The sequence below is a fragment of the Thamnophis sirtalis genome, unplaced genomic scaffold, assembly GCF_051295495.1.
Source record: "Thamnophis sirtalis isolate CommonGarterSnake01/CBP01778 unplaced genomic scaffold, rThaSir2_p1.2 scaffold_3, whole genome shotgun sequence".
NCBI classification, from domain to species: domain Eukaryota; kingdom Metazoa; phylum Chordata; class Lepidosauria; order Squamata; family Natricidae; genus Thamnophis; species Thamnophis sirtalis.
Genome location: NW_028261383.1, coordinates 27385485 through 27412839, shown reverse-complemented (window position 1 = coordinate 27412839; position 27355 = coordinate 27385485). Strand labels below are relative to the sequence as shown.

The 27355-nt window shown below is 45.2% G+C and overlaps 1 protein-coding gene and 2 long non-coding RNA genes across 4 annotated transcripts; 2 read left to right on the top strand and 1 right to left on the bottom strand.

The window, feature by feature from the left end:
* Positions 1 to 3145: 3145 nt before the first annotated feature.
* Positions 3146 to 27198, bottom strand: FKBPL (FKBP prolyl isomerase like). Of its 2 annotated transcripts, none has more exons than XM_087708435.1 (2): positions 27060 to 27198; positions 3146 to 4153 (listed from the first exon to the last, which is right to left on the bottom strand). In XM_087708435.1, the coding sequence occupies exon 2, from the start codon at positions 4119 to 4121 to the stop codon at positions 3165 to 3167; it is 957 nt and encodes a 318-aa protein (XP_087564561.1). In that variant the 5' UTR covers positions 4122 to 4153; positions 27060 to 27198; the 3' UTR covers positions 3146 to 3164. The 2 variants fall into 2 exon arrangements, with proteins under 2 accessions (XP_087564561.1, XP_087564563.1); XM_087708437.1 differs by lacking the exon at positions 27060 to 27198 and adding an exon at positions 5931 to 6279.
* On the top strand, positions 17134 to 18677 carry LOC148047726 (uncharacterized). The gene is made up of 3 exons (XR_015695853.1): positions 17134 to 17262; positions 17488 to 17583; positions 18421 to 18677. It is a non-coding gene; the product is annotated as an uncharacterized LOC148047726 (long non-coding RNA).
* Positions 24114 to 25016, top strand: LOC106546728 (uncharacterized). Its single transcript, XR_001313386.2, has 3 exons — positions 24114 to 24230; positions 24487 to 24579; positions 24753 to 25016. It is a non-coding gene; the product is annotated as an uncharacterized LOC106546728 (long non-coding RNA).
* Positions 27199 to 27355: the final 157 nt, after the last annotated feature.

The following is a 27355-nucleotide window of genomic DNA, read 5'->3' as shown; positions in this document are numbered from 1 at the left end:
TGGGCCGATCTAACGCGTAGGCTGGTTACAAGACAAACATTCATTCTTGGCTGTATTTGAGATTCCCAGCTGCAATGGACAGCAAACCTAGAGTTGATCCTGGGCGCTTCTCTCCGCTAACAAGTGGCCAAGCTGAGTGCCTGAAAGACCCCATCCTTCCGTCACTAATTCATACAAGGGGACCATGGGATTATGAATTTAGTGGTTCCTGCGGTCCGAAAGGTTGGTGACCCCCTGCTCTAATGGGCCAATTTGCTTTTAAAAAGTAAGCAATTTAGTCCAATTTATCTAACTGGGAGATGCCCAAATCCCCATCAAACCTATAAGCCTTATCTGCCCTTCCTGTGATTTTTTTTATCAAAGCAATGTGTTTTCTTGCTAATCTTCACAACTGAAAACAGTGAGAAATTTGTCTGGGGAAAAAACCCACACCTCTGCATTAAAATAAGGGCGAATACTTTGAGGACTGTGGCTTCTGTACAAAGTCTCCCATAAAATTCCTCCTTTGTACTCGTCCAGCGTGAACCCCGAGTCACCACATAGTGTACGTAAAGCTTTGAGCCTGAGTTGTGTAAAGAAGGAATAGAGGAAATGTCATCGGTCTTCCCCGACTTAACTTCGAATGGTTTGACAAAAGCCTTGCCAGATTAGGCTCGTTTTTTAAAAAGATCCAGCAGCTCTGGCTATTTTGTATTTTTCATTATATATATTTTTCATAGGTTCTAGAGCAGGGGTGTCAAACTCAAGGACCCATCTGATGTGGTCAGATCTGGCCCGCAGAGCCATCCTGGAAAATGTAAGAGGCCAGCCTGCTTCGCTTCTCCCCAGTCTACCCAATATGAAGAGGAAACATTGGGTCAGTGTGGCTCTTTGCCAGTGCAAAGAGGAAACATGTCGGCAGTTTAGGGAATGGTGTCAAGCCGGCCACCCAGCTGACCACGCCCGCCCAGCGTCAACCACAGCCCTGATACGGCCCTCAATGAATTTGAGTTTGACACCCGTGTTTTACAGCAATCAGACCCTGCCTGTCGTATCTCCACTTGTAACGAGGCAGTTCATTCAGTGCTCCTTCCTTGCCTTTGCATGGTAAAAAGTCCTCCTGAAAGGCCTTCCTTCCTTCCGAGATACAGCTTTGTCATCTCAGGGATGTATCTGACAATCCACCTTCTGTCAGGCCTGGAAGCCATCTTTTACATTTGGGCCTTCAGGCCTGCCACGTTTTCTACTGTGGGGAAATGGGAGGAGGGATTATACGGAGTGTGGGTGATGTACAGTGAAAATAACATTCTTTTCTCAGAGAGTCAAGGACATCTTGCCCTGCAGCTGCCATGAGGTTACTGAGCGATATTGCCAATTTTGGATGGTGCCTGATTGGACGGATTGTGACGGATTGCTGGGTAGGGATTTGAACTTTCACTTGGGTGGGGAGAAACCTGGAAGCTTTCAGATTCGGGTTTTCCCAGATGTGCCAATATGACATCTCTAATAAAATGGAACTTTGACAAGCCTCGGAGTCCTCTTTCATTGGGGGTGTTACTTGGAAGCCTGACAGCTTCATGTTGTCCATTCCAGAATTCAGTTCCATTGTATAAACACGGGTAGTCCTGACTTAATGACCCTAATTGGGACTGACAAGTCTGCTGCTAAGCAAAGTAGATGGAAAATCACACAATCAGGATTGTGGTTTCTGGCTGGGAAGAGAAAAAGCTACAGTATTTTTCAGAGTATAAGACACCCCCTTCCCCCCACCCCCCAAAGAGCGTGGAAATGATGTGTCTTATATACCGAATACAGCCATTTTTGGCCTTCTGAAGTTCTGTCACACAAATCAGAGGCATTTTTGCCTTTCCCCAGCCTCCAGAAGCAGTTCGAAGGCTTCAGCAAGGCTGAGGGAAGGCAAAAACGCCCCCGTTTTGGCAAAAAATGGCACATTTACCACATGTTTTTTGCACAAATTGGGGCAATTTTGCTTTCCCCCAGCCCTGCTGAAGACTGCAGAGTCCTGGGGGCTGGGGAGGACAAATTTTTTTTTTCTTACTTACCTCTTCGAAATCTTGGTGCGTCTTATACACCGGTGTGTCTTATAGTCTGAAAAATACAGTACTCAGTTTCCCACCTTCTGATTTTTGCAGGCCTCCTAATGCTTCCTGTCTTGTGCACATTGAAAGCAAAGCCATTGCGCTGCAGTAAGGCTGCGGGTGAGGACGGAGGGCGCCATGGGGTTTGCCTCTAGTTAGGAAAATAACTCCATTAATTGCAACTCACTTATTTCTCATTAGAGTTAAAGATGTGCTAATTTTAAAATTAAGAGGAACTGGAACGCCAAAAGGCCAATTTCATACTTACATAGCAAGCCTGTGTGTGATATTCTGTGATATACAGGTGGTCCTCAACTTACAATATTTCATTTAGTGACCATTCAGTTAAAACACCACTGGAAAAAGTGACTTACGACTGTTTTTCACACTTAACGACCATTGCAGTATCCCCTGGTCACCTGATCAAAATTGGGATGCTTGCAACTGGTTCATATTTATGACAGCCGCAGTGCCCTGGGGTCATGTGATCAGCTTTTGTGACCAAAATAGGGAAGCCAGATTCACTTAACAATCGTGTTGCAAACAATTGCAATGATTCACTTGGCAAGAAAAGTCGTAAAGTGGGGCAAAACTCAGTTAACAAATGCTTCACTTAGCAACCTAAATGTTGGGCTCCGTTGTGGTCATAAGTCGAGGACTATTCAGTCTTATTTTTTCTGTAGGTAATAAAGTCGGAGTGATAAAGGCAAATGGTGTTTGATTTGGTGCAGACACCAAAGGATCATCCTGCCCAGCCATCAAACTTCGTAGCAACAGCACTTAAGACTTATATACCGCTTTGTAGTGCTTTACAGCCCTCTCTGGGGGCTTTTAAAGAGTCAGCCTATTGCCCCCAAAAATCTGGGTCCTCATTTTACCGACCTCAGAAGGATGGAAGGCTGAGTCAACCTTGAGCAGGTCAGGATCGAACTCCCAGAAGTCAGTGGAGTTAGCCTGCAATACTACGTTCCAACCACTGCACCATTGTGGCTCATATTGTCAAGCACCAGCTCTTCTTTCCACTTGCTCCGCTGAATCACAATGAAAATGCGACTCCCAAACGCTGACACAGTCAAACGGTTTTATTCAAGCAAACATTTTCTGCATGGCTTGAGCCAGCCTAGCATCCCGGGCCCGGATCCTCTCAGTAACCCTTTCTAATTCCCGGCGAGCCGCTCGGTTTCCTGGCTCTACTTGCAAAACCCCCTTGAGGTCTTGCGCCGCCCCCTCCAGATCGTTCATCGCATCATAGGCCAAGCCGCGACGAAACAAGGCCTTGGGGTTGGCCGGTTGGAGCGCAAGAGTCTTGGAGCAGTTTTGAGCGGCGTTGGCCGGCTGGTGTAACCGTAGCTGACAGGCGGCCAAGTTAGTGTGAAGCTCCGCCTTGATCTGGTCATAATCCGGGGGTGGAGCAGCCACCACAAGCAAGTGTAAGGCCCTAGCGTAGCGCCTGGCAGCCGCAGCAATGGCCCCCGCCCTGTATAGCTCACTGCCGCGGTCTTTATTGCTAAGGACCAAGTCCCACTTCTCGCTTGCGCTCATCTCCCAAGAGTCCTTGGCCTCCGTGAAGCTCGCCAACTGGACGGCGATGGTGCCGCCCTCTGACAACCTCAGCTCAGCCCGCTCCCCTGCCAGCATGGTTTCCAAACCACGGTCCACCACACCGTCCCATTCGGCGTCGCCCCCACCCAGCTCCAGTTCGGCCCACCTGGAGGACGGGTAGCTCAAGGGCCCTTCGTGACTGGCCTCGATGAAGACTTGGCAGATGGACCCTTCCTTCGGTTTATCTAAACCTGTCCCAGCCGCGAGGATCAGCTTGATAAAGGTGCCATCTGGGCAAGGCCAGCAGACCCCTGGCTGGGACTGGATGGGAAGCGGTGGGTTCTCTTTTACCTTGTCCCCAAGGTCATTTTTTCCAGCGTCTTGGACGTTTTTGTCACAGATGGGGGTTCTCTGGTCCGGCTTCTTGCCTGCTTCCCGTTCTCCAGCAGTCTGGCTCTTCAGACAAGCTTTCTCTGAGCTTGCCATCCCTTTCGGCTCCATCCTGAGATTCCACGTCGAGTGATGCGAAAGTCCTGGGTCCCATCAAGAGAGAAAATGGGGGGTTATTCTAATGTTGAATTGCTAAGAAAAACTTGGAGAGAATAACAGAGTTGGAAATGACCCTGAAGGTCTGTTGGTCCAACCCACCCCTGCTCTAGGAGTCCCTATACCAGTGATGGCTAACCTTTTTCTTGTTGAGTGCCAAAAAAGCAAGGGCGCGCACACAATAGCGCGTGTGGGTGCCGGCACCCATAATCCAAAGTGCGTCCCTACATGCACATGCGCACACAACCCCACCACCCTACGCTCCCCCTTCACGTGCATTGCACTCCTCGCCTCCAAGCTGAGCTTGGTATTTCCTCCATGGGGCCGGGGGAGGTCGTTTTCGCTCTTCCCAAGCTCCGGAGGCTTTCCTGAAGCCTGGGGAGGACGGAAACGACCTCCCCTAGCTCTCCGGAAGGCCAAAAATCAGTTGGTAGATATGGCTCCATGTGCTACCTGTGGCACCATAGGTTCACAATCACAGTCCTATTCCATTTTGAACAAATGGCTGTTCAATCTCTTCTTAAAAACCTCCAGGGATGGAGCAAATACAACTTCCGGAGGCAAATTGTTTCACTCATTAATAGTTCTCACTGTCAGGAATTAACACGTAGAAGTTGACAGATAGAAATTGCATTCCTTGCAACCTTTACAACAACCTTAATCCTCCTGTGACTCAATCCTTTGTATAATACTAACTAAACCATGGTTTGTGGAATAAACCAACTGGATTTGTAAAAGCCAGAAAATATGGTTCATGAATTGCCAGAGTTACATTTACACAACATTATACCAGAACAAAACAAACCACATTATAAATTTGTATACTGGGAGAATCAAACCAAAGTAATTTGTTGGCTAGAAGGTTGGATACAAACCCAGTAGTTTTTTCCCGTGACCCGACAAAAGCGCGCCAGCAAAACCGTGGCGCTAAAACCACGATGTCATCAACACGCCGACAACAGCGCACCGACAGAAGCGCGATTTAAGTTAAGGTAAGGGTTAGGGTCAGGGTCAGGTTTTGGGTTAGGTTTAGGTTTAGGGTTAAGTTTAGAGCGCACTTCTGTCGTTGTGTTGTTGTCGGCGCGCTTCAGCGCTCATTCGCGGCGCGGTTTAGAACTCGCAGTTTTGTCACCGCGGTTTCGTCGGGCACGCTTTTGTCGGTCGCCCTTTTGTCAGTGAACCGTTTTTTCCCCCCTAAACCCCATCTTAGGGTAAAGTTTCATTGTGCAATCTCAAAACTATGAAACCATTCTCATCATCTGGGCCATGCCTTTTAAAACAGGAATAACAGTAGCATAAATCATAACAATTGTTTTGAAGAAAAGCCAAAATGATATCAACCTCCGAATAGATTATTATAAAAGAGAAAAAAATACTCTAGCAACAGTACAGAAATATGGTCTTTATGGGGTTCTCTGCTTATCTTCTCCATTTTATTAAAGCATTTTTCTCTGTGGGATCTGTTAACATTTGCTGCAGTTTCTCCCAGGCAACCAAAAATCCCCCCCAAAAGATCCTCCTTCAACAAGTTCACATTCATCAATGGCTTCATAATATTGGTATTTAGTAGCTAGTTTTCAGCTTATCTTCTCTGTCTTTTCTACATCACACACACAGACATTTTACACACCCAGTAAAAGACAGTCCCCATTCATCCTCTGCCCACTTGCCTTGCATGTGCTTTTCCAACAGATCACTCCTACACCGATGGCACTGAGTGTGTGAAACCCTGAATCCCACTGTCCACCCACCACTAAGATTTACCGTCACATCTCCGTTCTTTTAGGCTTATTCTCGGTCCCCGTTCTCAGCGCAGGATGGAGAAGATTGCCATAGCGAGACATTGGCGGGAGGGGGAGTGCAATTTAGCTTCTGGCTCCGTTACGTTCTCTAATTTCATTCCATCTCCCCCCCCCACTTCTTTCTCCCTGAAACGTCATTTCCTCAGCAACCACCTGTCCTAGCAACTATTGTATGTTGAGACTGTCCCTCAAAAGAAGACAGGTTAGAGGCAGGCAGGCGGGCAGGAAAGAGGGAAACCCTTTCTGATCTTTCCCTCTCCTCCCTCCTTTTGAAGATTCCTCCATCATTTATCTTCTCTTGATCCTGAAAGCTCACTAGGGATCTTCTGAACAAGAGGTCCAGCAATGACTCTTAAGAGAGCATAGCTTTGATAGATGAGTTCAAAAAGTCCTTGAGATACCCATCTTTTTGTGATTTGTTTGAATTCAGAGGCATTGTTATCCAGGAGAAAGGTCTGATGAAGGTAACAGAGCTTGAGTAGTTAAGTAGATGTAAGATGTTAAGGGTTGGGACTGAAGCTGATCTGAACAAGGAGCTTCTTCACAATTTCAACCCATCTTCAGTGATGATTTGTAACTCTTTCAAGGACCTTCCAGCCATCTCTTTTCCTCTATCCTTTTTTTCCACTCAGCCTTGACAAAGAACAGCAATTTTTCTTGTCCTTCATCTACTCACATCACACCACAAAGTATATGAAAAGGTGAAAGATTTATACGATCTGAAGAGAGACCAGAGTATATGAATTTCAGCTTCCTGATCGTTGTCTTAAGATAACAGTCAATGTTTATTTCATCCAGGAATAAATAATGGATTCTTACTATTGTCTGTCTGTCTCTATCATCTCTATATATATATCATCTCTATCTCCATCCATGCATCCATCCATCCATGCATCCATATCTATCTATCTATCTATCTATCTATCTATCTATCTATCTATCTATCTATCTATCTATCTATCTACCTACCTACCTACCTACCTACCTACCTACCTACCTACCTACCTATCATCTATCTATCTATCTATCTATCTATCTATCTATCTATCTATCTATCTATCTATCATCTATCTATCTATATCTTCTCTCTCTCTCAACATTTGTGAACATACAGGTGTACATATACACATTTATAAATATATTTAAGTAAATATATTGCATAGCTCAAACAGGTTAGATTGGTTAATTGATCTTCATTTTTCATAGGGATGGAACAACCTTTTTCTAATTACACTATATTCTCTATTACATATTTTATTTTTGTTTGTTAGATGTATCGTATCTGCCTGAATATGAAATTAAATAATTTCATGCCATCTTTCAGAACAAACCTTTCCCAGAGCTCAGCTGACAGCTATTCAAAACTACCTCAGTCAGAGTTGACACTCAGACTGAATGCTGCTTTTGTCCTTTCTAAAGTCTTCCCCCAGGTATCAACTTATTGTGTATTTTATTTAGATGCTTACAATATTTATGCACAAGAATTTTCTCAAGGCGATTGTAAAATAAAATCAAGAAAAAATTGACAGCACAAGGTTATAGTTGTGAATAGTCTTCTTATGTGCAGTTGATATAGGAGTTGGAATATACTATACCGGTAGTCCTTGGTTTACAACTATTCATTTTGTAACTGTTTGAAGTTACAGCGAAAAACATTATTTATGACCAGTCCTCACATTTAAAGCTGTCACAACATCCCCCCAGTCACATGAACAAAATTCAAGCACTTGGCAACTGGAATCCATTTACACCACCTGCAGTATCCTGAAGTCCCTTAATCACCATTTTTAATTTTTTTAGCTTGCTTCTAATTAGTAAAGTCAATGGGGGAAGTTGGACTTGTTTAATGACTGTGCGATTCAATTAACTGCAGTGATTTGTTTAACAACTGCATAAGACAGGGTGCAACTCACTTAACAACCATTTCACTTCGCAATGCAAATTCTGCTCCCGATTGCGTCTGTAAATCGAGGACCACCCCTACCTATTGCCTAAATTTACCATTTCCTTCCTCCCTAGGCTTAATCTTTGTATTTTCCCAGCACACTTTTTAGATTCACCTATATTTGAGCTGCAGAAATCAAAATGACCTCATTTCTTCACCATCATCAATTTTGAAATTCACTAAAGTACAGAGGATGAAATTGTCCCGCTTCTGTTCTCTTTCTCTTTTTGTAAGAGAAAGTCTTCTAAGCCGTTAAGCCTTCTCTACTTTCACTCAGCAAAGTGATTATGTCTGCACATTTCAGACTGGAAGCAATAGGATTTCAGCGGTCATCTCTTCCAATCCTTCCTTAATCTTGCCATAATGGATTCGCTGTGGATGTTAAACAGAGAAAAATGTCTCTGTTTAACGATTTATGTTTAATAAGTCTGTTTAATGATGGAAACTAATCAAGGAGAGAAGCAATCTAGAACTAAGGGGAAATTTCCTGACAGTGAGAACAATCAACCAGTGGAACACCTTGCCTTCAGAAGTTGTGGGTGCTCCATCATTGAAGGCTCTTGAGACGCCCCTTCTCTGAAATGGTATAGGGTCTCCTGCTTGTACAAGGGGTTGGACTAGAAGATCTCCAAGTTCCCTCCCAACTCTGTTATTCTGAAATTTATAATACAAAGTGGAAAGTATGGATTTCTGTTCTGACCCCCCTTGTCCCACACCAACACACTCCAAGTCAAAGATACTTTACGGAATTTATTAACAGACAGGTCCTTGGCAGCAATCCAACACAGATAACCCGTGGCAGCAATCCAGCCTGCCAGGCTCACAATACTGTTCTCCAACTTTTAGTCAATGCATTGACTTCTGCAAAAGGGGCATGTGCACAAGCATTCCTTTTATAGTCTGGAGAGGAGCCTAATTACCACCAGCTGAGTGCAATTACCTCCTGTAATTGCGTAATTGTTCCTTATGCCTAGTAGCTCTCCGGTGCCGGGCATCTAGGAACAACTCCCTTGGCTCCTCGCCACTGCTGACATCCGGATCACACTCCCTTGTCTCCTCCCCACTGGTCCAAGGCTCAGGCCAACCAGCCTCTCTGCGCCCTGCTCGGAGTCGGAACTTTTAAATATTGACGGAGGGACGACGCACAGCCAGGTTTCAACAAAACAACTTGGTTTATTCAGGTCGACAGCGATTCAAAGAACGAAAACTCGCGCCAAGGTATTTATACTATTTTTTAACCAATCACCGGCCGGGGACGAGACAGCAACTGCTGACGTCAGTCCCACGGCCAATTAACAGTAACGTTAAGCCGGCAACACCCTCTGTGGCTCTCAGCCAATCAGAGAGCCAGAGGGTGTTACTGGCATCATGAATATTTAACCAATATTTAACACCCCTTTCCCCCAGTTCTGCGCATGCCCGGAACGGAGCATGCGTAGTCCTTAAGGTATGCTGGGCGGCGCCGGACCCGCCCAGATCTTCTCATTCCAGGGGAAGTCGTTGGCGGAGGAGGACCTCCTCGTGGTAGCTCCTCCCCGAAGGGAGTGCAGCTCCGAGGCACGCCATTTCGGGAAGGCCCAGAAGGCGGGCTCAACTGTAAAGGTAGGTTTGGCCGTGGGGGCGTGTCACTGGTCGTAGGAGGGACCCTCTGGGTAGTGATCTCGGATTGAGCTGTTGGGCCGGCGTCCTTGTAGCCGGCACCTGGGTAGGCAGGGCCTGGTGTGGCGAAGGCCCTCGTTTGCGGTCTTTCGGTTTGAGGACTTTGTGGTTGGTACAGGAGGGGGCCTGGAGTGGCGAAGGCCCTGAGTTGCGGTCTCACGGTTTGAGGACTTTGTGGTTGGTGCAGGTTGAGGCCTGGAGTGGCGAAGGCTTCACATTGCAACCCCGGTACTGCGGTGTTGTCACCCTGGGGTTCGCGGCCACCAGTCTGCGACGGGAGACGCCTCCTTAGTTGATCCAGGTGGCGTCTCCATTGGGATCCATCAGCCAATTGGATCCTAAAAGAACATGGGCCGGTCAGGGCAACGACAGAACCAGGCACCCATCTTGGTTCCCCCGCAAAGGACCGAGCCCACACAGAATCCCCTAACTTAAAGGACCGGGGAGGGAGAACCCCCAGATTGCTCGGCTGATCCCCTGAATAGAGCGGGTGAAGCCTATCCAGGGGAGTCCGCAGGCGCCGGCCCATCAAGAGCTCCGCGGGGCTTTTGTTGGTAGCTGGGCAGGGGGTGGAATGTTGGCTTAGCAGGTAAGCCGCCACCCTCGCCTGCCAATCGCCCCGGTCCATGCGGCTCAGCGCCTCCTTTGCTGAGCGGACCGCCCGTTCTGCCCGGCCATTGCTGGCCGGGTGGTACGGGGCTATGGGCGCATGCCGGATCCCTTGCTCGGCCAAGAACTCCTGGAAGGTGGTGGATGTGAACTGGGGCCCATTGTCCGAGACCATCACGTCCGGCAACCCATGGGTTGCGAACAGTTTCCGTAGAGCCCTGACCGTACTCTCGGCTGTGGTAGAGCCCATGAGGACTAGCTCCACCCACCGAGAGTAGGCATCCACCACAACCAGGAAGTTCTGGCCGTGGAAGGGACCGGCGAAATCGATGTGGAGGCGAGACCATGGGCCTCTCGGAGCCTCCCACTCACGAGCAGGCCCGGCAGGGGGGTTGGGCCTGGATAACTGACAGGTCGTGCAGCGGCCTACATGGGCCGCTATCTCTGTGTCCAGCAAGGGCCACCAGACATAGCTACGGGCTAACGCCTTCATTCGTGCTATGCCCGGGTGGTCCTTGTGGAGCAGATCCAGAACTAGTGGCCGGAGCGCGGTGGGGATCAGCACCCGATCCCCCCAGATGAGACACCCCCCGTGGAGGGATATCTCGGCCTGGCGATTCTTAAAGGGCTGGAAGCCCTCTGCCACTTTGTCTGTTGGCCATCCCCTTAAAACCCAGGAAGAGACCTGGGACAGGATCGGATCGGCCTTCGTGTGGGCCGCCACGTCCGTGGCGGAGAGTGGAAACCCGGAGGTGGCAATGGAGAGGACAGAGAGAGAGGGAACGGGGGCGGTGTCCGTCTCCGGTAGTGGGCAACGGCTGAGGGCATCTGCATGCCCCAGCTGTTTGCCTGGACGGTAGAGCAACGTATAAGAATACGCTGCGAGAAACTCCGTCCAGCGAGTCATGCGGGGGGATAAGATGGTGGGGGTCGGCTTGTCGCCCGCCAACAGCCCAAGGAGTGGCTTATGGTCGGTGACAAGAGTAAAGTGCCGACCGTAGAGGTAGTCGTGGAACCTCTTAATCCCGGACACTGCAGCCAGAGCCTCCTTGTCGATCTGACTGTAGTTGCGCTCCGCCGAGGAGAGTGTCCGGGAATAAAAGGCCACAGGGGCTTCTGAGCCATTAGGGAGGATATGGCTCAGGACCGCCCCTACACCAAATGGGGAGGCGTCACACGCCAACGTCAGAGGCATCCCATCATGATACTGAATGAGGACTGCCGATGACGTCAGCGTCTCTTTGACAGCCGCGAACGCATGCGCTTCGCGGCTTCCCCAGCGCCAGGCCGCGGATCGGTCGAGCAACCGATGCAGCGGCTCGGCTAGTGACGCCTTGTGAGGGATAAAGGGGGCGTAGAAATTGAGCAGCCCTAGGAACGCCTGTAGCTCCGCCCTGGAGGTGGGAGCAGGGGCGTTCCTAATGGCGGCAATTTTAGAGGGTGTAGGGTGAATGCCTTGGGCATCTATTAAGAAGCCCAAGAATTCTACCCTAGGGACAGCAAATGAGCATTTGCTGCTTTTTAATTTTAATCCCGCGCCCCTGAAACGACAGAGGACCTTCCTTAATATTTCGATGAGTTCTGAGCGGCTCGTTGCAGCGATCAGCACATCATCGAAATATGGAACTACCCCCGGAAGTCCATGGAGCAGGCGCTCCATGAGACTTTGGAAGATCCCCGGGGCCACGGACACACCGAATTGTAGGCGGCGACAACGAAAGCCCCACGATGGGTGACGATGGTCTGGGCAGCCGCCGCATCGTCATCCACCGGGAGCTGTTGATAGGCTTGCGCCATATCCAGTTTGGCAAATATGCAACCCTGCCCCAAGGAATGGAGCAGGTGTTGCACAACAGGGACTGGATAGGGGTTTGCCTGAAGGGCCAAGTTGATCGTCGACTTGTAGTCGGCGCAGATTCTCACCGAGCCGTCCGGTTTGATCGGGAGGACTATGGGTGTCTCCCATGGAGCATGATCAACTGGCTCGATGACACCCTGCGCCAATAATTTGTCAAGTTCGGCGTCAACCTTGGCCCTTAAGGCAAAGGGCACCCTGCGGGCTTTCAGCCTAATGGGAGCAATCTGAGGATCCAAACTAAGGGAGATGGGGGTTCCCTTGTAGCACCCGAGCTGTCCATCAAACACATCAGAGAACTCCTGTAGGACGTCCTCAATTGAAGAAGAATTTACCCGGTGCACCCCCCCAATGGACAAACCCAGTGTCGGAAACCAGTCAAGGCCAAGAAGGGCCGGCAAGTCATTCTTTACAATGATGATAGGTAGCTCCCCCTCAAACTTGCCATACTTAACAGGAATAGGAAAGGATCCCAGAACAGGGATCAACTTTCCCTGGTAGTCCCTTAAGAGTACCCGGGATGGGGCTAACTTAGTTTGGGATACTGTAGGGCAGAGGTGGGAGAACATGTCCCAGGACAATAAAGATCGGGAGGAGCCAGAGTCCACCTCCATTTGGCAAGGCTGACCTGCCAGGTGGACATTGGCTGTAATTTTGCGGGATCCCGAGGAGGCTTGATTGATGGAACTTTCCACTTCTTGCGGTTCGGACACATTATGGCAGTCGTCTCCTCTGCGAGTTGGTTTCGGTGGCTGCTGGCGGCGCTGCTGCGACTTGGTTCTCTCATTAGCTTGAAAGAAGGCAGGGGCCGGCAAAGAGGCTCGGCAGACTTGGGCGATGTGCCCCTGCCTCTGACAGCGGCGGCAGATTGCGTTTCTGAATTGACAGGTTTGGCGGTCGTGTCGGCCTCCGCAACTAAGGCAAGACACCTTGGAGTTTTGCGGTGTGGCGGCTGATGATGCAGGTTGCTTCCGCCTCGGTTGGGCACGGACTTGGCCGACGTTGTCGGGCTCCAGGTCCTCAGAAGGTGTAAAATCATCATAGTCAATATCATGTACTTGTGAGGCCGGTGGATTGAATGGAATGTGCCCTGGTGTTTGAGATGACAGCTGTAGCCGCTCCAAATCAGCTGTTGATTGCTCAGAGAGCTCAGCTGCTCTGGCGATCTCTACTGCCTGGAGTAGTGTAATGTCGTGATGACGGAACATGCGGCTTCTTAAGTGTACATCCCGCACTCCGCACACGAACTGCTCGACTAAATTTTCTTCGAGGTTTGAAAAATCGCACTGGGCCGCCACAGTGCGTAGGGCTTCTAAAAATTGACTAATCGACTCCCCCGGCTTCTGTACTCTTCTCCGGAACGCGAAACTGCGGGCAATTTTGGAAGGCGTTGGGGCATAGTGCCCCTTCAATTTCGCCATTAAGTTGTCCCAGCCTAACTTGTATGCCGGTCTGGGAGCAGCCATAGCTCTGGCTGAGGCGAACATTGAGGGTTCGCAGCATGATAAAAAGAAGCTGCACTTCTCCTCATCTGTTTGAGCCTGGTTTTTCGTGGCGATTAAATAAGTTTCAAAACGCTCCATGAATCCTTCCCAGGATTCGCCGGCGGAGCCAAAAGGAGCGAAAGGCGGCAAGGAATTCATATTGATTAAAAGTTCGGCAGGCTGAAGTGTTAGGAGCGGAAGGAAGGAGGTCGTGACAGGAAATTCGTGACAGGAATTTTCCTCAGCGTTCGGTGCCGGCGCGAATAGCGACTTATGGCAGCTAACTGATAGGACCTCTCTTTCTCTTTAACCTAGGCTTGCGTGGAATCGCTTAATCCCATCCTCGTCGCCAGTTTTAAATATTGACGGAGGGACGACGCACAGCCAGGTTTCAACAAAACAACTTGGTTTATTCAGGTCGACAGCGATTCAAAGAACGAAAACTCGCGCCAAGGTATTTATACTATTTTTTAACCAATCACCGGCCGGGGACGAGACAGCAACTGCTGACGTCAGTCCCACGGCCAATTAACAGTAACGTTAAGCCGGCAACACCCTCTGTGGCTCTCAGCCAATCAGAGAGCCAGAGGGTGTTACTGGCATCATGAATATTTAACCAATATTTAACAGGAACCCTATCCAGGGTCCTCCACATCCTCCAAAGCCGACTCACAGGGCTCCTCGCTGTTGGAATCTGGTGGCAGCTCCAACGGCTCCTGCTGGGCCACAACAGATTTCTCTCTCATTCCTTTCTCATTATGAGTTACACTGTTTCTCTAGGACAGATGTGTCAAACACAAGGCTTACATACTGGATCTGGCCCATGGGGTTCTTAGATTGGGCCTACAGGTCTGCCCTGGAAACAAGAAGCCCACACTGCTTCTGCCCATAGAAAACAGAGTCGGGGGGGAGGGGGGAGGGCTGCGCGCAGTCCGCCCAGGCTCCGTTTTCAGCCACAAAGGCCTCCTGCAGCTCTCTGCCAGCTAAAACTAAGTTCGGGGAGACGGCTGGCAGAGGGCTTCAGGAGACCTTCATGTCTGAAAATTGAGCCTGGGCGGGCTGCCCACAGTCCCCCAGGCTCTATTTTCACTGGCAGAGACCTGCAGGAGGTCATTGAGGCCAAAAATGGTGCCTCAACTAATGATGTCGAGCTGGCCACGCCCACCCCGGCCACAGACCCCGAGGTCAAATACAACCCTTATGTGGCCATTAATTAAATCGAGTTTGACACCCCTGCTCTAGGAACTGTTCATCCTACGTGCAATGGTTTCCATGTTAGAGTATCAATATCAATCAAAGCTAGAATAATTAGCAGGAGATTACTAATCTGATGCAACCTTAAGTTAAATCAGTGGTAGTCAACCTGGTCCCTACCGCCCACTAGTGGGCGTTCCAGCTTTCATGGTGGGCGGTAAGGGTTTTGTCCGATACTGAAGCACTTTCCTTTTTAAAAATTTAATTGGCTTTTTAAAAAAATTTCATAGCATTATTTAAAAACATTTTCATTAGGTTTTCATAAAATCACCATTACCGTGGAACCGATGGGTGGTTAGAAAATTTTACTACTAACAGAGATACAAAAGTGGGCGGTAAGTATAAAAAGGTTGACTACCCCTGAGTTAAATAAAGCATTATGTTTCTTCAGTTGTGGTTCGTAAAAGATCTGGATGTCCTAGCAGATCACAGGTGGAACAGCAACCAACAGTGCAATGCAGTTGCAAAAGATAAATGCTATTTTGGGGGTGTATTAACAGGAACAGAAGTGCGGGGCACAGAAATAAATAGGCTGTGCATGGAAGTCTGTGACAAAGCAGTCTTGAGATATTTGAAGAGTTCTTATCATATAAAGGAGGGACTAAATGTCCTTTCTTTGGCCACAGAAAGCAGGAATAGAACATAGGTTGGGACTGCAGGGAAGCAGATTCAGGTTGGATAAGAGAAAGAATTTCCTGATGTAAGACTTGTCAACCAATGGAATATAGCAGGTAAGTGTTCCTCAATCTTGGCTGTTTTCAGATGGGTGGACTTCAACTCCCAGAATTCCTGAACCAGCTGGCTCGAGAATTCTGGGAGTTGAAGTCCACCCATCTGAAAGCAGCCTAGGTTGAGAAGCACTGAATAGGTTGCCTCTTGAACTGGTATATAGTCACCTTCACTGGAAGCTTTTAAAGGTCTGTTCAAAGCACTTTAGCAGATCTTGCACTGAAAAGTATTTGGAGCAAGGTCCTTTCCATTTCTGATGCTGATTTTATTCCCCTACAGCCATGCTCCATGGGTTAAGCATTCTTGTTTCTGGTTAGCAGGAAACCAAGGTAATTCAAAATGAACAGGTTGACATTGAGAATAAAGGACAAAGAGGAATCAGTGTACAACAGGACATGGGAGCGATTTTATGATTGGTTAGAAAAGAGATACAAATAGAAACAGAAAGGAACAAAATATAAAACAAATAACTCAGAAGACACATTATTAAATTGAGCGGGGATAGGAAAGTATTAAAATGCAAGCGTACAAGTTAGAAAATGATACAAGTGGAATTATTAGAAATAAAATGTAACAAAGAAAATTATTTGTATGAAAATATAAAGTTGGGATTGCTGAAATGCCACCCCGAGAACCCATCAGAGAAAGTAAATAAGCCAGGGCAACAATGGAAAGGAGGAAGGATGAGGAGGGAAAGGAAGAAAGGATAAAGCAGAGGAAGTTTGAGAGGGGAATTAAGAGTAGGAGAGAGGGTAAGAAGGAGGAAAAGAGAGGAGGAGGGGAGGAAAGAGAGGGGAAGAAGAAAGGAGGAAGGAGAGGAGGAAAGAATAAGGCAGAGAAGGGAGGTTGAGAAGATAGGAGCAAGGTTGTTGCAAAATAAGATGGAGGCATGGGGTGACAAGAAAATGACAAACTGTATTCCATATATTTGTAAGAAAATAACGATAAAGATTAATGATGAATAGATAAATGTTAATAGTAATTGTAAGAGTGCATATTTGTGAAATAGAAAAAAAAGGAAACCAAGGTAATTCCATAGAAGCAGTCCTCGACATACCACCACAACCGAGCCCCAAATTTCCACTGCTAAGCAAGCCAGTTGTTTAGTGAGTTTTGCCCCATCTTACAACCTTTCTTGCCACAGTTGTTAAGTGAATCGCTGCAGTGGTTAAGTTAGCAACAGGTTTGTTAAGTGAATCTGGCTTCCCCATTTTTTTTGCTTGTCAGGAGGTTTTAAAAGACCTCTGTAGAAAGGAAAAGTCAGAACTTTCCTAATATACAAACTTTTCCCCGTCTTAAACTGGGGTACACTGGCATGAATTCCAGGAAGCAGCAAAATTCAAAATCTTGCAGATGAGGTCAAGATTTGTTATATTTGAAGAATGAACTGGTTCTATTCTTTATTTTTGCATGCATAGTTTTGTTTTCTTTCTTTTCAACCCTTATTTTATATTCATTCTTGTTAGTGTTTAACCTCCTTTTAATTTAAAAAAAATCATATGCATAATTAGCATAATGTTATTAAACACAAAAGCACCAGGCTGGGTGAGGCTGCTGCCTATAATAATCAAAGTGTGTCATCTCTGGAACTGAAGCTGCAGGGATCATAAAACTACATCTCCCACAATGCTTCTGTCCATCCTCCACATATGCTTCCTCCTTTCCTTTTGACAAAGCCATTTCTGACGCCCAGAGCAGAGCTTTTCAGGCTGAACAGAGCTCCGGTTATTCAAGAAGATGGTGTGACTCATAATTGGTGGTAGGTGAAGAGTTGCAAAAGGAAAAAAAAGAGGGGCAGCATTTGCTTTCTGGGGTGGTGGGGGGGGGGAGGAGCAGGGGACCCTGGTAAGAGCAGAAAGCTGGCAAGGCATGGGTTTAACCTAAGGAGGCTTTGGAAATCAAACTCCCCAAACCAACTAATGTTTGGATGATCCAGATCTCGGAACATATTCCTGATTTTATTTTTTTCCTCTTTCCAATTCAGCCTGCCGTTATGTGGCTAGGAAAATAACATTGTTCCTGCGCCAGGAGGATGGGGCAGAGACCATGTTGGCTTGCAAGAACCGGACAACTCCAGCTGGTGAGACAGAGATACCCTCTCTCCCAAAGGCCAGCTTCAGTGGGTTGGCATCCTTGGGGGGAAAAGGGTTCAAGAAAAAAGAAAAAAAATACTAGGCTAGGAGCTGGATGGCTCTGATCAGGGGTGGGTTCCTATACCGGTCGGGATCGTTTCACTACGTGTGGACTTTGCGGCTGCGTGTTACTGGCACATGCACAGTTGACTAAATATCATTCTGTGCATGCACAGAAACATGCAGGCAACGGTATAAGAGATTGGGGAACTGGTTCAGGAGCGTGGCGAGCAGTGGTGGGATTCAAATAATGTAACAACCGGTTCTCTGTCCTAATGACCAGCTGGGTAGGCATGGATCAGTGGTCATGTGACCTGGTGGGCATGGCCAACTCAACATCACTCATATCGATGGGCACTTCAGCTTAGCTGTTACAATGTAATAAGGGTTAACCGGAGAGGCAGTTTCTGTAAACAGGGCAATAAAGATTAGGCTAGAAACAACATCAGAATGTTTCCTTCCTGCCTTCTGAAAGCTTCCTGGGTTTCCCACTCAGTTGAAAGTCCATGATCTTGTCCCCACACCCACAAGGATTAGTCCTGTGAAGTGGGGGGGGGGAACAAAAAGGGATTTCTTCCAACAATCGGTTCTCTGAACTGCTTAGAAAGTTAACAATCGGTTATCCCAAATAGGTGCGAACCGGCTGAATCCCACCATTCATGGCGAGCCTGGGTAGCTGCCAGTTTGCGACCTAGGCCGCAATTCCACCACCGGTTCGGCTGAACTGGGAGCAATCCAACTCTTGCCCTGATGTATCTCACAGCTATTTTTTCCCCCTTTTGCAGGTATCCCAAAAAAGCCAGGAGGGTCTGAATGCATTCCTTGCTCAGCCAGCGAAAAATGTCCTCTCGCGGCTACTTCGGAAGTCAGAACCCAGGAACCAAACTCCTGATGAAGTAAAATAAAAACGGACAGCAGAGCGGAAAATGACGGTTTGTTTGACAAAATCCTGCGGATGCAGGAAGTGAACAGACCTGAGAATCTGTCCTCCTCTCGTTGTTCCACGATGAAAATAAATTTCAATAAAGAAGTGTTCCATGCATTTTTTTGAAAGAGTGTTTACAAAAGGTGATTTAGCCGCTGATGAGTGGGGGTGATCTTGCAATGTAGAATTCACATTGATGATTTCTTTTTGACAGTAATACGAAGCAATCCGAGATTGGTAGTTTCAGAGATAGGGTTCTGCAAATTGCGGTGATGGAATGGAAATACAATACACTACCTCCGTTTCTCTCCCTCGGAAAATTAAAAAAGCTATTAGGGTTTTTGCAAAAAAAGAATTACAAGTTTAAGAGGTCTACTTTCTTATTTAATAAGAAAGATTTACCAAGCAGGCTTGATAAAAAATAGAGACTGACTGACATATACTAAAGATTTTTAAAGTTTTCATATTCATTTTGTTTTAAAGGTTTTAAATGCTGTTACCATGAACTTTATGCCACACATTTATGCTATTTTTGTTATTTATTTGACTTATTTAATAACCTGTTATATATTAATGGCATATTGTCCTTTTTTTACATATACAGTACAGTCCTCCATCAATTTAATGCCCCAGGACAGGGGTCAGCAACCTTAAACACTCAAAGAGCCACAAAGGTCCTAACCAGAAGCCCACGATTCAATTCTCTATGGTTCCCCCACCATAGAGTCTCCGCCTAGTATGGCATCCTTTTTCCTCTACCTGTCCTAACCGAAAGCCCTATCAATTGTGGATCTGATGGGCCACAGGGAGCCGTAGTAGAGGGATGAAAGAGCCATATGCGGCTCTAGAGACGCGGGTTGCTGACCCCTGCCCCAGGACAAAGAGGAAAAAAAGGGCAGAAAAACAATACAACAAAATTCTCCTTTAACAATTTTGTTGCAATTTTGTCATACTGTTTTCTTTTTAACATGTTTTACTAAACAGTGTTTGACATGTTTCCCATCCAAAAATCCTGGGTTACTAGGCAGATCTTTCCTTTTAAAATGTTCCTTTTTAAATGCTTAAGTTAAAAAAAAAGCTGTTTCTTATTGCTCTGGGGTCAATATCATAATAATGTACAGTAATCATTCAACATCCCACCTACTCAGTACCCGAGGAAAGGACGTAAATAGATCAATATGGCTAAAACAATATGAGAAACTGAAGAACCTTCTTGGATGAGAAGTGAAATGTCTTCAAACAAAAACCAGAAAGTCAAGTTGCCGCTTGAAAAAGCACCGTTGGGATAAATATGAGAAACTATTTACAGTATATTTTTCCTGTTAGGCAATACATTGCTCACCCACTATACCACATTTTTAAAAATTCATGTATATATAATAAAATACAACCTGCTATTAAAGAAAATTGTTACATAAATTCAGAAGAAAGGCCTATACAGGAGCTGGGAAATGATAGCAAAGATTTCATTACATAAATGGATGGAAGAGTGATAGCTTGAAGTCTCACGTATACAATACAATACAATAGCAGAGTTGGAAGGGACCTTGGAGGTCTTCTAGTCCAACCCCTGCCTAGGCAGGAAACCCTATACCATTCCAGACAAATGGCTATCCAACATCTTCTTAAAGACTTCCAGTGCTGGGGCATTCCCAACTTCTGGAGGCAAGCTGTTCCACTGATTAAATGTTCTAACTGTCAGGAAATGTCTCCTTAGTTCTAAGTTGCTTCTCTCCTTTATTAGTTTCCACCCATTGCTTCTTGTTCCGCCCTCAGGTGCTTTGGAGAATAGTTTGACTCCCTCTTCTTTGTGGCAACCCCTGAGATATTGGAACACTGCTTATCATCATGTCTCCCCTAGTCCTTCTTTCTATTAAGCATTGTATAGACACAATGGATTCCTGAATCCTGCAGTTACTGATCTTCAGCATACCTAACTCTTAATTTATTTAAAATATCGAATTTAACTGAGCCCACCAAGGTTCTGCTGTGAGCCAGATACTGAGATGGTTGCAAAGTCCCTGTGTGGTCATGTGTTCAATATTCAGGCAATTGGCAACCAGGATGTATTTACGATAGTTACAGCAACCCAGGGGTCACTTGTGACTTTCCCAGCCACTTTTCAACAAGCAAAGTCAATTGAGGGGTGGGGGAGCTGATTTTGCTTAATGACCGCGTGCTTAATAACAACTGCAGTGAGTTGTTTTACAACCTTGGCAAAAAAAGGTTCATAAAATAGGGTGCGACTCACTTAACAACCACCTCACTTAGCAATGAAAACGTTGGTCCCGATTGTGATCGCAAGTCAAAGACTACCTGTACTTATTAAGTACAGACCTAAATCTGCCATTTCCCTCCTTCCTATGGTAGAATTAACCTTTTTATTCAATCACTCAGTCAGAACAGAGCTGGAAGGGACCTTGGAGGTCTTCTAGTCCAGCCCCCTGCTCAAGCAGGAGATCCTATATCTGTGATGGTGAACCTTTGGCACACATGCCATATAAAGGTGGCAGGTGGAGCCCTCTCTGCAGCAGACACATGAGCCGTCACCCCAGTTCAGCTGAACGGCGCATGTGTGTGCGCCTCCTGCTGGTCAGTTGATTTTTGAGTGCTGCGCATGCACGAGGCCCAGGACACGTGCAGGAGACACATGCGCATGTGTGAGGGGTTGCACACGCATACGCAGGCAGGGGGGCAGGGGAGTGTGGGCGCGCAACATGCCCCCCATGCCTCGTGGAGGGAGGCTGCAGGGAGGCCTGGCTAGGCCCAAAATGGGCCATGGGGGGGTGTAGCACGTGCATGCGTGGGGGGCAGGGGAAGCATGGGGGGTGTTGTGCATGCATGGCATTATGGGTGTGGGCACACACACGCTGTGGTGAACATGCGCACCCTTTCAACAAGTGATGACAAAAAGGTTAGCCATTAGTGTCCTATATCATTTCATACAAGTGATAATCCAGCCTCTTCTTAAAAACTTCCAACGATGAAACACCCACAACTTCTGAAGGCAAAGCTGTTCCATTGGTTAATTGTTCTTCAGTGTTTAATTTTAAGCTTAATTGCCTGCTGCTTCTCTCCTTAATTCATTTCCATCCATTGTTTCTTATCCAGCCTACAGGTGCATTGGTAAATAAGTTGACCCCATCTTTGTGGCAACCTCTCAAATACTGGAGTACTGCAATCGTGTTACCCCCAATCCTTTTTTCCCTAGACTGACCATATATCCAGTTCCTACAACTCTTCTTCATATATGGTTTAGTCTCCAGGCCTTTAATCGTCTTAGTTGCTCTTCTCTGCACTTTTTGCAGAATCTCAACATCTATTTTTGTAACGTGGGGAACAAAACTGGATGCGGTACTCCAGGTGCGGCCTAACTAAGGCTTTATAAAGCGGTACTAATACTTCACGTAATTTTGATTCTATGCCCTTGTTTATACAACCAAGGATTGCATTCCCCCAGCATGCTAGCTTTAATCTATTTTTGAGCACCTTGAAAACAAAATGACCTTCCTTGCTTCTTGACCATCATTAAGTTGAAGTTCGCTAAGTACAATGCATGATGTCGCCCCGATACTTTCCCCTTTTTATAACTCTAAGCCTTCTCTACTTTCAGCCAATAAAGTGATTATGTCTGCACTTTTCAGACTGGAAGCCTTTCAACCTCAAAATGATTTCACCGGTCATCTCTTCCAATCCTTCCCTAATCCTTCCTTAATAGATTCACTGCAGAGTGAAACAGGGACAGTATCAAAACTGCGGATTACTGTCGGCTTTCCTTTCTTATTGCGAGTCACTCTGTTTCTCCAGGGCTTCCCGTCCTACGGTTTCTGTGTTAAGAGTACAAATATCAAACCCACACTAGAATAATTATCAAGAGACTTGTGATCAGATGCAATCTTACATTAAGGCATTATGTTTCCTCAATTATGGTTCTTAAAAGATCCGGAAGTTCTAGTACATCACAAGCTAACAGTGTCGTGCAATTGCAAAACAGTAAATGCTATTTGGGGATGTATTAGTAGGAACAGAAATTCAGTTCACAAAAATAAATAGACTTTGCATTGATGACTCTGTGACAAAGCAGTTTCAGATATTTGGAGTTATATAAAGGAGGGACTAAATTTGCTCTTTTTTGAGGCCACAAAGGGCAGAAGTAGATTATGGGTTGAGCCTGCAGGGAAGGAAGTTAGGAAGTTTTACTTTATTGTCACTGCACCTCGTACAATGAAGTTAAATGCCATCTTCAGTATACATCACACATTAGAAAACTATTTAAAAAACAACAACACATGTCTTTCACTTTCTCACAATTGAATTGAAAACCCCTGATACTGCATTAATATTGCACTATACAGTAGAATTCAACATAGTTACTGCTCTGGGATAGAAACTGTTTTAAGCCTATTTGTCCTTGTTATTATTGTCCTGTACCATCTGCCAAATGGCAATAGTTCAAAAAAAAGGGTGCCCAGGATGAAGCAGATTCAGGTTGGATACAAGGAAGAATTTCTTGACAGTAACATCTATCAACCAATATAATACAGTAGGTTGCCTCTTGAATTGATAATCATCTTCACTGGAAGCTTTTAAACATCTGTTCAAAATGCTTTAGTAGATTTTGCACCAAATGGTCTTTGGAACAAATGACCTCCACGATCTCTTCCAATTCTGATGCTTCTGATTTTACTCCCCTTCCATGCCCCATAATTTCCCTTGGTTTAAGCATTCGTCATTAGCACATAACCAAGGTTAAGTGGAGATTCCACGTTAAAATCTCTGCTAACTGGAAAAGGAAACCCACCCCGGTTTAAAGGATACTTTTAGCTCGAGAGAAGCCTTGGATCACTGTTAAAACTTTGTGAGATTCTGAAAGAGAGTGGAGAAGACACTTGCCTTAATTTGCCCTGTGTAGTATATAGGCTTTCTAGCAGAGAAAAGTAAGAGTAGATCAGGGGTGCCAAAATTTCAACTCACTGAACCCTTCATGAAATTTCAGATTGTTCATCCTCCCAACATTATATGAAAATAATTTAATAAATACCATTTTAACTAAATGTACTATGAAAACAATTACTACCGCTGCTAATCATAATGGCTAGTCTCATCGACCCTTGTAGATGGAGGGGGAAGAAAAGAAATCCAGAAATATGGCATAAATACACACACAAACTACATTATCTAAAGATCTATAGAAAGAGAAAGCCAGAATATTAATAACACGGAATTTTTTTTCCAGTCTTAAACTTAAACTGAAATTCAGGGAGGAACAAAATTAAAACCTTAAAAATGAGATCAAGATTTATTGTACTTGAAGAACTAGTTTATTCCTTATTTTCGCATCTTTGGCATTTCCTTTGTTTTCTTTATATTAGTTGCTAGTTTTTAATCTCCTTTAAAAAAAAATTAACTACACGCTCAGACACACGATATTATTAAAGATAGCAGCGCTAAACTGGGCGGCTGCCGCTTACAGTAATCGAAGCTTTGCCATCTTCGGATCTGAATCCGCAGGAATAAAACTACACTTCCCACAATGCTTCTCTCCACCCTTCGCGTCTGCTTCCTCCCTACATCTTTTGACAAAGCCATTTTTTTGCCGCACAAAGTGGAGCTATCCAGGCTGAGCGGCTCCCCATTTCTTCAAATAGATGGCGTGACGCATAATTGGTGGTAGGTGAAAGGGTTGCAGAAAAGGAAAGAAAAGCAAGCAAGCCATCACTTTGGGGCTGGAGGAGGGGGAAGCATGGGAACCTGGAAGATGAAAGCAGAAAGCTGGGAAAATGAATCTCTAAAGCTGGGAAGGAACAACAGGTTTACCCCAAAGAACATCCAGAGATCAGTTGCCACCAAAATAAATACACAGAGGTGGCCCTATAGTCCAGCTCTTGGGGGATATTCCTGATTTCTTTTTCCCTTTCCAATTTAGCCTGTCGCTATGCGGCTAGCAGAATAGCATCGCTCCTGCGCCATGGGGATATGGCAGGGAGCATGTTGGCTTCCAAGAAAACATGACGATCTGGTAAGACAGAGATATCCCACTTTCCAATGGGCACCCTCAGATCGGTTGGCAAAAGTCTCTTTAGGGGAAAAGGGTTGGGAATAGTGGGAATTGCAGAAGAGCTATGGGGGAAAAAAAGACTATGCTAGGAGTTGGATGGCCCTGATGTATCTCACTGCCATCTTTTCTTGTAGGCATCCCCAAAAAGCCTGCAGAGTCTCCATCCATTCCTAACTCGGCCAGCGAAAAATATCCTCCCGCGGCTACTTCCAAAGATGGGACTCAGGAACCAAAGTCTGGATGAAATAAAATAAAAAGGGCAGCAAAGCGGATAATGACGGTTTGTTTGACAAAGTCCTGCGCATGCAGGAGGTGAACAGACCTGAGAATCTCTTATTCTGTCCTCCTCTCTTTGTTCCACTATGAAAATAAACTTAAATAAAGAAGTATTTCACGCATTGTAAAAGAAAGAGTGAGTGTTTAACCAAAAGTAATTGGCTGCTGATGAGGGAGGGGGTGATCTTGCAATATAGAATTCACATTGATTCCTTTTTGACAGTAATACGGAGCAATTGAGATTGGGAGGAGCAGAGATTTCATTTGGCAAATTGTAGTAATGGAATGGCATATAGTATTGTACATTTTCTCTCCCTCAGAAGATAAAAAAGTTCTGTCTTGCATAAAAGTATCACAGGTTTAAGGGATCTATTTTGTTATTTAATAGTACTTGAAATTTGTCAGGTTTGATTAAAAATGGGGGACTGACATTACTAGAATTAGTTAAAGTTTTCATATTCAGATTTGTTTTAAGTGCTGCTTTATGCTATTACAGTGAATTTTATCTTCATGAAGCATATGTTTCTTATTTTTTGTAATCTGCATTATTAAACTGTTATTAGTAGCATATTATTTTTACACAAATATACATGAACATATATTCCTCTATTTAGTGCAACAAGGGTTGTTGCAAACTTTTTATTTTTGTTTTTAAAATATTTTTCATAGCTTTAGTGTTTTAATTATGTTATCTATCAAAAAATCTTCAGTTATTAGGCAGATTCTTCTTTTTCTTTTAGGGTGTTCCTTTTTAAAAGCTTGAGCCAAAAAAAAGCTTTTTCTCATTCTTGTGGGATAAAGGGCTTAGTAATATATAGTAATCATTCAACATCCCACCTACTCAGCACCTGACAAAAGGAAGTAAATATATAAATATGGCTGTAACAAACAGAGAAAATATCTTTCCTGTTAGGCAATACATGTTCACCCACTAGACAACATTTTAAAAAAATCATGCAGCTACAATAAAATACTCTCCAAAGAAAGAAGCTTGTTACATAAATACAGGAAAAATACTGTACACTATTGCAGCCAGGAAAAGGGTAGCAAAACATTCATAAAAAGATGTAAGAAAAATACGAAAGACCTATAGAGACACAGGTGGATTCCTGTATTCTGCAGCTGCTGATTTTCTACATAGATACCATTTCCATTTCTAATTTGCTCGAAACAATTTTAAAACAGTTTTATCTAACTGTCCTGAACCCATGAAGGTTTTGCTATTAACCTGATACTGAATGCTAAGACTTGAGTATTAAAAAAAGATCAAGCTTTAACCTTTACAAAGTTTGATAATTTTAGTACTGAGCAAAAAAAAATTTTTTAGACTTTTTAAAGAGTACAATGCTTGGAAGGAATTTGTGATTTGAAGTGATCCGCAAACCAGTCACAGCATGTTTTTTTCAAATTTATGAAGAAATATGAAAGAATATTCCTGGATTAATTATTTTAAGGAACAGCAATACGGAATTGGCTGGAATCTTAATTATGTTGCATTTTTGAATGCTTGTGCATGTGATCGCAGATAAATTCATTTTATGCCTTCTGTTATTTTGTGCAATCCAAGGTAGAGTGAGGGGATAAAAAAGATCAAAAAACTAAATTTCTTCCTTAGGGGGGAAAAAAGTCTAGTTGCCTTTTGAAAAAGCACCTTTGAGACAACTATGACTGAGAATATCCACAAACATTTTACCCATTCTTTAATAGATCAACGTGTTAATTACAGTGCCCATACAATTAGATTTTGCAACAGTACAAAAGTAGGGAAGGGGGAACTGGTAGTCTATTTTTATTCTCAGAAAACCTATTCAATGTAAATCAGTGAGGTTTGGTTACAGTACTGAATGGGTTGAAATTAAGAAATAATGCTAATTAATTCAATTTTGTAGATAACAATACTAAAACTACGGATTTGCTCAGAATGACTCACTAGTAGAATGTATACTTTTTGAACGGCACGATTTTTTAAAAGATAGCCTGTAAAACAGCCTACTCAACACCATAAAAATGTTAAATGTCAAAAGAAAAAGAACTACAATTCCCAGAAGCACAGCGAACGAAGCGGCAGACGCATGCGCCGCTTCAGTGGTTTTTTTATAAAAGCTTGTACGCATGCGCGCGTCACGTTTAAATACTCCAATGCACGTGGTCGGGATGAAACTTACCTGGTTCCCCCCACCCTCACAGAATTCGTTGGCGCACACCGAAGCAATATCCGTCTGTCGTGCTAAAATTCAACGCATGACGAGAAGCGACTAACCACCCGTCTGGCCTAGGCACGCGCACTTCCGTTCAACGTTTGACACCCCCCCCCCTATAAACTGCCCTCCTCGAGGCGCTCCTTTGCCGCATGACGAGCCCTACGCATGCGCATTTGCGCTTCCGCTATACCCTTCCGTTCCCGATGGTGGGCACGCCGGTCGGGTCCCGCCTCGTCTCTCTTATGGTTGGGCAGAAGAGG